At 46.3% G+C, this 12157-nt stretch overlaps 2 protein-coding genes across 2 annotated transcripts in view; one reads left to right on the top strand and one right to left on the bottom strand.

Moving 5' to 3' along the window:
• The window catches only part of LOC144672522 (Fc receptor-like protein 5), a 374607-nt gene that overhangs the window by 8904 nt on the left and 353546 nt on the right, over nt 1-12157 (top strand). The window lies entirely within an intron of this gene.
• Nucleotides 1-12157, bottom strand: part of LOC144672519 (Fc receptor-like protein 2) — a 287381-nt gene that overhangs the window by 256546 nt on the left and 18678 nt on the right. Inside the window, exons 2-5 of the mRNA XM_078534362.1 lie at nt 10665-10697; nt 8500-8790; nt 4846-5139; nt 2994-3209 (exon numbers count right to left, since the gene is read on the bottom strand). Of these exons, the coding sequence (XP_078390488.1) occupies nt 3055-3209; nt 4846-5139; nt 8500-8790; nt 10665-10697 (773 nt within the window). The 3' untranslated portion in view covers nt 2994-3054. The remainder of the gene's footprint in view (nt 1-2993; nt 3210-4845; nt 5140-8499; nt 8791-10664; nt 10698-12157) is intronic.

Genomic DNA, 12157 nt, shown 5'->3' with positions numbered 1-12157 from the left:
ATGTGCTCTAATGGTTTCATATTGGGAGACAGGAGGAAGAACAGGATTTCCGATTGATGTTCTGTGTAGTAAAGGCAAGGGGGCGGGGGGCACCTAAAGACACTTGAGAGGCGGGACTCCAGACTTATATCACTGGCTCATCTGAAACACTGTGCTACAGGTAGTACAACTCTCCCACTTTACTCTCACTCTGTCAGGGAATTTGGAGACTGGAGTTAACGTCCTATCGGGCTCTCATCTACCTCCTAGAGATCAGCAATCACTCAGTACTGGCACTAGGGGAATGTCGGCCTGGATTGGGGGGCTTAAGTCATGGATCGTATACATCTACCTCTGACAGTGCAGCGCTCCCTCTGTACCGGCCCCGGGGGCAGGTTCAGCCTGGATTATGGTGCTCAAGTCCTAGAGTATGTACATCTACGTATGACAGCGGAGCAAACCTTCAGCACTGGCACGGGGGAGTCTCAGCCTGGATTATGGAGCTCAAGTCCAGAAATAAATACATCCATCTCCGATAGTGGAACACTCCTTCGGCACTGGCAGCGGGGGGACCGTGGGTCAGGATTATGGAGCTCAAGTCCAAGGTATTGCACATCGAACTCCGACAGCGCAGCACTTCCTTAGTATTGGCAACAGGGAGAGTGTCGGCCTGTTTGATAGGTCTCCAGTCTGGAATGGGGCTTGAACACATAACTTTCTGACTTAGAGTAGCGTGCTATATTGTTGGTGAGGACAGGAATGAAGGTAATCCATGACAAATGCAGGTAGTGACAGCATTCATGTAGAGAATGAAAGGGAAATGGTGAGCGGATTGGGCGGTACAACATGCTCCACCCCATGCCGGTTTTGGGATGTGGTTTATCTATTGTGTGACAGCCTCAATGGTCGGGCGCAGCATGTTGTCATAAAGAGAATCAGCCAATCCCGAAGTAGACCGTGACGTCACCCAACAATGGACAGCCCCTCCCCCAGTGACAGAATCCTCCAGCTGCTGACTGTCCCCTCACACCCTCCTCCTGCTTTCCTCCACTTCCCGTCTCAACACCTGCAGTGGTAGCGGATGCCCAGTGGGTGAATTCAGAGCCCATTATTTCAGGGAACGCGTCAGGACTTGAGCAATTAAGTCAAATGGGCGCGTGGCCGTGAGTTCCGTGTGCGTGTGTGCCTCCATGCACCAGGTGGACTGCAGATTGTCAAATATGCGGCTCATTACCACTTCAAAAGGGCAATTATGGATGGGAATTCCTTGAGGTGTGTTAGGGGGAATGCAGGAAGAATTTATTGAAAGTGAATCACTTAAAATTTCCAGGCAGCCAGTGCCATGAATCACATTAACATTTAGAGGTTACCAGGTGAACTTTGCACATCCTTAGGGCCTGCAATCACCAGAAAGGCCTTGGGAGCCAGACTGGAGACGGAGGATGGAAACTACATCAATTAAGTGTGCTCTTCAACGGATAACGGAAGGACAGATGGTCCCAGGCTAGATAAGATGTCAAGGCTCTGCCTGTGTGAAGGGGGATGTGTGTACCTTCAACCAGATATACCTGCTAAATGTAAACTTATATGCTGTCAGGATTTGAATCTGAACAATGTTCTTGTACGTGATCAGTGATGTATAAATAAGCTGCATGCTTGTAATTTTGAAGAGTGCTACCTCAAATTGCTTTGAGATGGTTCTCGCCTTGCAAATGTTCGAAAAAACGATCGTAACCAGTATCAGATCCTCCTGTGGTCCATTTGTCAAAGTAACCAGAACAAGGTGAAAGCAGATTCAACAGGAACTTTCAGTGGAACTGGATACACATTGTTAATGCATAATTTGCCAGAAATTTTGGATAAATGCTTGTGAGTGAATATAACTTACCTTCTAAAGGGCAACGAGGAAGAGGCAATTTAATTCTGTCCTTGCCCTTTATTCTCACAACTCGTAAACAAATTAAAAAATTGATAGCTTTTTCAAAGAGCTTGCACAGGCAAGATGGGCCGAGTGGTCTCCATCTGTGCTGTTGCATTTTCTTATTCTGTGATTAATGGTGACACAGGCAGTAATGGGTCACTGCTTTGGATCAGGAGTAGGCAAGAGATGAACACAATGTCCCCTTGAGAGTTAGAGAATTGTAAACAAGGTTTATTTTTCTAATTGCCAGGAGTGATTGAATAGACATATTAATACTCACCGTTCGCCCTCACTCACCTGCTACAGTGACATTCGCAAATTTACTGAGCTGGGATTCTAACTCCATTCCCTTGACGGAGGCTCTTTATTTACAATGTTACCCCACTCCTTGGTTTGTATCGGTTACAGTGAATGCTCCAATGTTGTCCTTTGTGACGATTTAATAAGAGGATAAAGGTTGATGATCTTTGCACATTAACAGTAATGAGGCAATGACCGGATAATGTGCACATTGTGAGTGATGTGTCCTGATGCATTGATATTGGGGCACAGGGGAAAGGGCAGGGTTTCGGATTGATGTTCTGTGAATTAAGGGCAAGTGAGGCCACATGCAGACACCTGAGAGGCGGGAATCCAGACTTTTTAAACTCGTTTTCTCATATGAAACGCGGCAAAGGCAGCTAGTGACAGCACCAATTTGGAGTATGAAAACCAAGCGGTGAAAAGATGAGGCTGTGCATCGTGCCCCACCGCAATTTTATTTTGCAATGTAGTTTCTATATTGTGTGACCGACTCAATGTTCGGGGTTGGACTCTCGGGCCCTGTATGATGTCAGAAGGGGCATCACCCAATCACGAGTTAGTCCATGACGTCACCCAGCAATGGACACGCCCTTCCCCAGTGACAGGATCCTTCTCTGCCGACTGTTCCCTCACACCCTCCTCCTGCTTTCCTCCCCTTCCAATCTCAGCACTTGCAGTGTCAATTGATGCCCAGCGCCTGAATTCAGGGCCCTTTCCTTCAGGGAGAAAGTCAGAACTTGAGCGATGAAGTCAATGATTTTCGCATGCACCCCTCTCTCTGAACACTGACCGTTTCATTTTGATGCAGGCACCTGAATTTGTGAATATGTCAAGCCTGGAGAATAGACATATTAACAATCCTGTTCCCTGTCATACTCCTTTGGCAGCCACGACCACATCTTTCGAGATGTTAGGTGCCGACCTCCGATGGAAAATCTACCATTAAACGGGAATGTTCCAATGTTGTCATTTGTGCCAGTTTTCCTGGAGCACGGCAGTGCATCATCTTTATAAAAATAGAAGATTTTCACACGATCATCTCCAGTCACAATGCAGAACTGACACCGGTGTGTTGACTAGATTATGGAGACCAAGTCCTGTAGACTTAAAAATATGTGCAACTACTTCCAAGACTGCAGCACTCCACCAGAACTGACACCGGAGGAGTGTCGGCCGGGATTATTGAGCTCAAATCCTAGAGTATATATACATCTCCCTCCGACCGTGCAGCACTCCATTAGGACTGGCACAGGCGGGAGTGTCGGCCGGGATTATTGAGCTCAAATCCTAGAGTAGAGACATCTACCTCCGACAGTGCAGCACTCCCTCAGTACTGGCACAGGCGGGAGTGTCGGCCTGGATTATGGAGCTCAAATCCTAGAGTAGAGACATCTACCTCCGACAGTGCAGCACTCCCTCAGTACTGGCACAGGCGGGAGTGTCGGCCTGGATTATGGAGCTCAAATCCTAGAGTAGAGACATCTACCTTCAACAGTGCAGCACTCCCTCAGTATTATTATCGGGGGAGTTTCGGCCTGGATTATGCAGATCAATTCCTAAAGTATATTCATGTGCCTCAGACACTGCAGGGCTATATTTATATTGTCGCCGGGAGGAATATCGGCCTCATTTATGAAGCTACAGAATTTGGAGTGGGAACAGAGACCAGATCGTACTTTTTCAGGAGGGAGTGATACCAAATTCGATGCGGGCTGTCGAATAGAGATAGTCCAAGACGATGAGTGGCCGTCCCAGTTTCAGGGTGGGGATTGAGAGCCAAAATGTGCCAATAACTGTGTACTTCATGATGCAGAGTCTCGAACATATGATCGAACAAACATCCGAATTAGGGCCAGGTTACCGCCACTCGGTCCCTCCAGCCTGCTGCGCCATTCAGTCAGATCATGGCTGATCTGGTGTCACCTCAGGCACAATTTCCTGCCTTTTCCCAAGAACCCTTCACCCCCTCGTTAATAAAGAATCTATCTCGATCTGCCTTAAAAAAATATTCAAATACACTGCATCCACCTTCTGAGGAATAGAGTTCCAAGACTCACGCCCCCGTGAGAGAAAAAGAAAATTCTGCTAATCTCTGTCTAAAATGTGCGGCCACTTATTTTAAGCATGGACAATAAACTCTAGATTATTCCATAAGAGGACGCATCTTCTCCACATGCACACTGTCAAGACCCCTCAAGATCCTAAAGGAATGGGGCGGGTGTGTGGGATTCGCTGTGACTTCATCAATGTTCGGAGTAGGATATTCCGGGGCACTTTGATCTCTGAACGGATACAGCCCTGTCACCAGGTGGACTGCGACGTTAGGCCAAAGCGTATGACGGCAGCTCTCCCCAGGAACTGAAAGTTGAGCTGCTGCCTGTCCCGTCACCCACTCCTCCAGCCTACCTCCCCTGCCCTACTCGGCCCCTGCCATCACAGGCAATGTACAGCAGGCGAATTCAGGGTCCACTCATTCACCAAGTTTGTCACGGGTTGAGAGATGTAATCGAAGGTCATTCGGTTCCACTACTCTCTCCGACCATTGAACATTACATTTTGATGCATTGTTTAAAACATGGATTTGTAAAAAATACAAAACGGGTTTTATAGTCATGTAACAGTTTATGTTCCCGGTCACTCACCTGTTACAGTCACTATCACAGGCTCGCTCAGCGGGGAATCTATCCGCCGACCATTGACAGAAACGTTATATGCGCAGCTGTATTGTTCTCCATTTGTTCCAGCGGTAACATAAACTGTTCCAATGTTGTTCTTTGTGATTAACTGTGAGGGGGAGAGTATCTGGTCCCCTCTGTAAAAGTGGAAGATTTTATCCCAATAATCTCCAGTCACAGTGCAGGTAATGGTGACCGTCTCTCCTACAACATACACCCCAGTCGGTTGATCAAGACTTATCACCGGTGTTGATGGTGGATCTGTTGTGGAATAAATGAAAGAACGATGAGAAGTGGATCAGAGGAATGGCATGTACAGTAGAATGTTACTAACTCAATGTCCATTGATCTGGGTGGAAGGGAAGTGTTTACATCCGGGACTCAGATTCCACAAACGGTGAGTTCGGTTTTGGTTCCAAAGCAACGAAGGCATCAAAATGTATTTCAAAGCCCTTCTTAGCAACCCAGCACGTCCCAGACAGCTTTACAAACACTGGACTGGTAGCAAAATATTGCGAATGGTGAAATGCAGCAACTTTTCGCAGAGCAAGATTCCAGAAACATCATTGAGATAATGAAAACTTAATGACGTAATTGGATGAGGGCTAAATATTGACCTCAGGACACGATGCAGAACTGCCCAATGACCTTCTTCGAAATATTGCCTTTGGTGTATTTTGCCTTCACCCGAAATGAGGGATGTTCATAACATCTCATCAGATGGAAACCCCCTCTGATAGTGCAGTGTTCTTTCGGGACTGGCACCGGTGTGTTTACTGGATTCTGGAGATCATGTCCTGGATTCTAAAGAGCATGTACATATACCTCCGGCAGAGCAGCGCTCTTACACCTATATATATTTACCTTCGCCAGTGCAGCACTCCCTCAGTACTAGCACCGGGGGGACTGTCGGCCTGGATTTTGGAGCTCAAGCCCTAGAGCATATATATCTAACTTCGACAGTGCAGCACTCCCTCAGTACTGGCACCGGGGCTAGTGTCGGCCTGGATTATGGAGTTCAAATTCTAGAGTATACACATCTACCTCCGACAATGCAGCACCCCCTCAGCACTGGCACCGCGGGGATCATCAACCTGGATTATGGAGCTCAAGACCTAGAGAATGTACACGTTCCTCCGGCAGTGCAGCGCTACCTCTATACTGGCGCCAGGGGGAATATCGGCCTGATTTATGAAGCTAATGTATTTTGAGTGGGAGAAAATGAAGACCAGATTGTTCTTCTTTTTAAGGAAGGAGTGATTCCAAATTCAGTGCGGGATCTCTAATCGAGGTCATTCAAGATGATGGGTGGTCATCTCAGTTTCACAGTTTCAGGATGGGGAATGAGAGCCAAAATGTGGCAATAATTGTTCAATTCAGGATGCAGCAACTCGAACATACGAATTAGGGCGAAGATTAGGCCACTCGCACCCTCCAGCCTGCTGCCCCATTCAGCAACATCATGGCTGATCTGGTGTCACTGAAAAGCTGAGCTTCTGCCTGTCCAGTCACGCCCTCTACTGCCTTCCTGCCCTTTCGGATCTTAAGGGGTCTTGACAGGGTGCATGTGGTGGAGAAGATCATTCCTCTTATGGAAAAAACTAGTACTTATTGTCCAAGCTTAAAGTAAGTGGTCGCACAATTTAGACAGAGATGAGCAGAATTGTTTTCTCTCTCAGGAAGCAAAATTGTGGCTGCCACCAGGTTTCTCATTTCTTCGTTTGTTCCAGAGGTAACATAAACTGTTCTAATGCTGTTCTTTGTGAGAACCACTGAGGGGGACAGTATCTGTTCCCCTCTGAAAAAGGGGAAGATTTTATCTTGTTGATAACCAGTCACAGTGTAGGTTATTGTGACCGCATCTCCGAATACATAAAACCAAGTCCATTGAACAAGCTCTATCACTGGCTTTGATATTGGAGCTGTTTTGGAATACATGAAAGAACGATGAGAAGTGGATCAGAGGAATGTCCTGTACAGTAGAATGTTACTAACTCAACGTCCATTGATCTGAGAGGAAGGGAAGTGTTTACATCCGGGAATCAGATTCCACAAACGGGGAGTTCGGTTTTGGGTACAAAGGGAACGAATATATCAAAACGTATTTCAAAGTCCTTCTTAGAAACCCGACACGACCCAGACAGCTTCACCAACACTAAACTGATAGTTAAATACTGCGGCTGTTGAAATGCAGCAACTTTTCGCAGAGCAAGATCCCAGAAACAATATTGAGATAATGAAGGCTTAATGGCGTCTTTGGAGGCGGGATAACTATTGCCCTCATGACACTATGGAGAACCGCCCAATGACCTTCTTTGAAATACTGTTCATTTTTTTTTTTGTCTTCACCTGAAACGAGGGATGTTCATAACATCGCATCAGATAGAAACCCCCTCTGATAGCGCAGTGTTCTTTCAGGACTGGCACCGCTGTGTTGACTGTATTATGGAGATCAAGTCCTAGGGTACATAAATCTGCAGCCGACAGTGCAGCATTCCCTTGGCAGTGGCATTGGGCTGAGTGTCGGCAAGGCTTATGGAGGTCATGACCTAGAGTATAGACACCTACCTCCGGCAACGTAGCTGTCTCTCAATGTTTGCAGTTGGGAGTGAAGTCCAGGTTTATCAAGCCTCATTTATGGAGCTGAAGTATTTAGAGTTTGAGCAGAGACAAAATCGTTCTTTTTCAGGAGAGAGTGCGACCAAATTCAGTGTGGGATCTCTAATGGAGATAGTCCAAGAGGGTGGGTGGTAGTCCCAGCGACAACGTGGAGAATGATGATAATTGTTCAATTCATGATGCCGAAATTCGAACATACGAACGTACAAACATACGAATTCGGGTCAGGATTAGGCCACTCGGCCCCTCCAGCCTGCTGCGCCATTCAGTGAGATCCTGGTTGATCTGATGTCACATCAACCGCAATTTCCTGCCTACCCCGGAAAACCTTTCAGCCCCTCGTAAGTGAAGAATCTAGCTCTGCCTTAAAACATTTGAACACGCTGCACCCATTGCTTTTTGAATAAAAGAGTTCCAAAGACTCACCAGCCTCTGCGAGAGAGAAAAACATCAACTCATCTCTGTCTTATTCGGTGACCACTTAATTTTAAACCGGGCCCCCCGAGTTCCAGATTATTCCATGAGAGGAAGCATCCTTTCCACATGCACCCTGTCAAGAACCCTCGGAATCCTAAACATGGGGCGGGTGTGTGGGATTCGCTGTGATCTCAACGATGTTCGGAGTAGGATATTCTGGGACACTTTGATCTCAGAATCAGCATACTCCATTCATGAGCTGCACTGAGATGTTAGCCCACAGTCGATGGAGGGCAGCTCTTTCCATTAACTGAAACATTCAGCTGCTACCAGTCCCGTCACACCCTCCTCCTGCCTCCCTCCCCTGCCACACACAACTCCTGCCATCTCAAACGATGCACCACGTGTGCACTCACGTCCCATTCATTGAGGGAAACTGTCAACAGTTGAGAATTGAAATCAAAGTTCATTCAGTAACAATACTCCCAATAAACGTTACTTTTTGATGCAATGATTAAAACTTGGATTTGTAAAAATTCAAACAGTGTTTTATAGTAATGTAAAATTATGTTCCCTATCACTCACCTGTTATAATCATCATCAAATGCTGGCTCATCGGGGATTCTATGCTCCGGCCATTGACAAAAACGCGATATGAGCAGCTGTACAATCCTGCGTTTATTCCAGCGATAACATGAACTGCTTCAATGTTGTTCGTTGTGAGGACCGGGGAGGAAAACAACCGGTGCCCTCTGTAAAAGTGGAAGGTTTTATTCCGATCATCTCCAGACACAGAGCAGGTAATTATGACCGTTTCTCCGACTACATAAACCCCAGTCCGTTGATCAAGTCTTATCACTGGTTTTGATATTGGAGCTGTTGTGGAATAAATGAAAGAACGATGAGAAGTGGATCAGAGGAATGTCCTGTACAGTAAAACGTCACTAACTCAATGTCCATTGATCTGGGTGGAAGGGAAGTGTTTACATCCGGGATTCAGATTCCACAAACGGTGAGCTCGGTTTTGGTTCAAAGGAACGAAGACATCAACCTGTATTTCAAAGCCCTTTTTAACACCCCAGCACGACCCAGACAGCTTTACCAATACTGAACTGATAGTGAAATATTGCGGCTGTTGAAATGTAGCAACTAATCGCAAAGCAAGGTTCCAGAAACATTATTGAGATAATGAAGGCTTAATGGCGTCATTGGATGCAGGATATCTATTAACCTCAGGACACTATGGAGAACTGCCCCATAACCTTCTTCGAAATACTACCCGTGGTGTATTTTGCCTTCACCCGAAATGAGGGGTGTTCATAACAACTCACCAGATAGAAACCCCTTCTGATAGTGCAGTGTTCTTTCAGGACTGGCACCGGCGTGTTAATTGGATTATGGAGCTCAAGTCCTGGACTATATACATCTAACTCCAGCAGTGCAGCACTCCCCCACTACTGGCACCGGTGGGAGTGTTGGCCAGGATTATGGAGCTGATGTCCTAGAGCATATACATTATCCTCAGGCAGTGCAACAGTCCCTAAATTCTGCACCGGGGGAGTGTCCGCCTGGATTATGGAGCTGATGTCCTAGAGCAGAGGCATTTACCTCAGGCAATGCAACAGTCCAGAAATTCTGCACCGGAGGAGTGTCGGCCTGGATTATGGAGCTGATGTCCTAGAGCAGAGGCATTTACCTCATGCAATGCAACAGTCCCGAAATTCTGCACCGGAGGAGTGTCGGCCTGGATTATGGAGCTGAAATCGCTGGTTTGGAAATTGAAGCCAGTACCTGCTGAGTCAGGTGAGATTGCTTCCAAACCGGGTAAATGGAGTGTCATTGGGGACAGTCCAACACAAGTGGAAGTTCTGACAAAGTCATTGTGGAGAATGAGAGCCAAGTTGTGGAGGCAATAACCGGCTGATTCAGCCTCCCCACCGCATGGCTGGGAGGAGAGACTCGGTGATGTCATCAGTTGTCGGATGCCAACACTGGCGGTCAGTTTGACATCATAAACGTCCCAACCGTATCCATAGATACAGTGTGACGTCAAACAACAATGGACCACTTCACCAGGGACAGATTGCTTCAGCTGCTACCTGTACACTCACAGCCTCCTCCTGCTGTCTCACCCCTCTGGTTCCCTCAGCCCCTACAATCACGGCTGATGCATTCAGGCCTCAGTCTTTCCTGGCATCTGGCAGGAGTTACGCAATGAATTCCAAGGTCATTCCGTTATACCCCTCACACCTGATACCTAAAGTTCTATTTGCTTACAGTAAATAACTAAATCTCTGCTGCCCTCTCTCTCTTTCTTCGCATCAATGTCCATTGATCCATGACTCCTGCTCTCACAGAAGTACATATTTCCCACGTCACCAGCCCATGAAGAAATACTTAGTTTTCACAAGAATATCATTCTTGATGTTAGCCCACCACACAAACCCCCCACCGCCCACAAATGTTAAAGTCACTTTAACACAATAGAACATTGCTCTGTGACCATCTGGAATGCTGGATTTTATTTCCGGCAGAGAAAGGAAATGGGATGAAGTGCCAAAAAAGGGCATTTCTCATAGCGTCATCACACTAACAACTGCTGTTATACATGTTGCATTGCAGCTATCAATGTTACAACACGATGGGTTCCAGCAATCAAATTCAATTCGATTAAAGCGGACTGATTGATTTAACAGTATGAGAATGGATTATTCACTGACAGGATTTAAAAGAGAAATGTCAATACTTACATTGAGACACGCTCCGCTGAACCGCAAAAGCCACTGAAAAGAGAGAAGATAAATTGATTAAATGAAGGTCAGCACCGTCACTTGTTCCCAAGAATCAGGGAATGATACAATACAGTACAGAGAAGGCCCTTCCTCCCATTGTACATTTGTCAGCCCGTTTGTGGAGTTATTTCAATTAACCCCATTTCCTGCCTTTCCCAATATCCATGTATTCCCTTTTCCACGCAGCTAGTTATCAAATTATACTCCAAATGTTCATAATTCCATTTCACGAGGCGCATCCCACATCACAACAACTCGCTGCTGGAAAGAAATTTGACCCCATCGTGTCCCCTTTGGTTCTTTTGACTATCATGTTCAATTGTGTGCCCTCTGGTTATCGACTCTTCCACCACTGGAATCACTTTCTCCTTATCCAATCCATCAAAATCCATCGTGATTTTGAACACCACCATCAAATCTCCTCCTACACCTCTCTGCTCTCAGTAGGACAAGTTCAGCATTTCCACTCTCCCCCAACAACTGCAGTGTAGGACTGGGAGGAACAGGCAAGACGATAGAGCCAGAGCCTTCAGGAGTGAACTTAGGAAACTAGGGCGGTATAAGATTGGAAAAATGTTCTGCCAAAGGCAATGTCAATGGTTTATTTATTTCCGAATTAACAGTATTATTTGATATCAATCGCAGACTGGGCATGTATCATTCCTCTTACATTCGCTCACGGGGGATCACTGGCTCAGCTAGCATTTACTATCCAATTGTCTTTGAGAACATTTTGGTGACTTGGAAACAGGCAATTGGCATTTTACAATAATCCACACTGGTTGCATGGTAACTCCTCCACCTGGGATTGGAACACAGATCGATAAACTATAATTGTGGACCATTAGTCCAGTGATAAACCACTACATCACCGCTTCCACCTGGCTGCGTGGCCAAAGTCTAATTTCATGGTGTGCAAAGACTTTAAGAGTTAAATGACCTCTTCATGTTGGCCGTTTATCTTCAGGCCTCATTGTTCCCCTGGATACTCCATGGTATAAAGAGCGGCAAAGGTGAGGAAAGTGACACCGCGAGCCTGGTCAAAACATGTTTCTCTATGAACAAGGGGCTTGTGAAAACGTCTCAGTGTGTGGCTGCCTCTATCTGGTTCTCTGCCTCAAGTCTTTGTGGCTGCCTCTGCCTTAGTATCTGTATCACTCTGTCTGTCTGTCACTTTGTTTTTCTCCATTTACTTTCCTACTTTACTTTGCATCTGCCTCAAATTACGTGTCGTTCTCTTTCTGCGTGGCTGTCTCTGTGTGACATTCTCTATCTGTGTGTCTGTCTCTGACTGTTTATCTATCTCTGCCTGTGTACCTATCTCTTGTCGTTTAGCTGTTTCTGCTTGTGTGTCTATCTCTGTATGACTGTCTCCGTGTACGTGTCGACCTGTATATGTTTCACACTGCCTTTGTGCCTGTCTCTGACTTTGTGCCTGTCTTTGTGTGTGT

Source organism: Cetorhinus maximus, chromosome 38 (assembly GCF_964194155.1).
Source record: "Cetorhinus maximus chromosome 38, sCetMax3.hap1.1, whole genome shotgun sequence".
In the NCBI taxonomy this organism is placed as follows: domain Eukaryota; kingdom Metazoa; phylum Chordata; class Chondrichthyes; order Lamniformes; family Cetorhinidae; genus Cetorhinus; species Cetorhinus maximus.
This window is presented reverse-complemented; position numbering and strand designations above follow the sequence as displayed.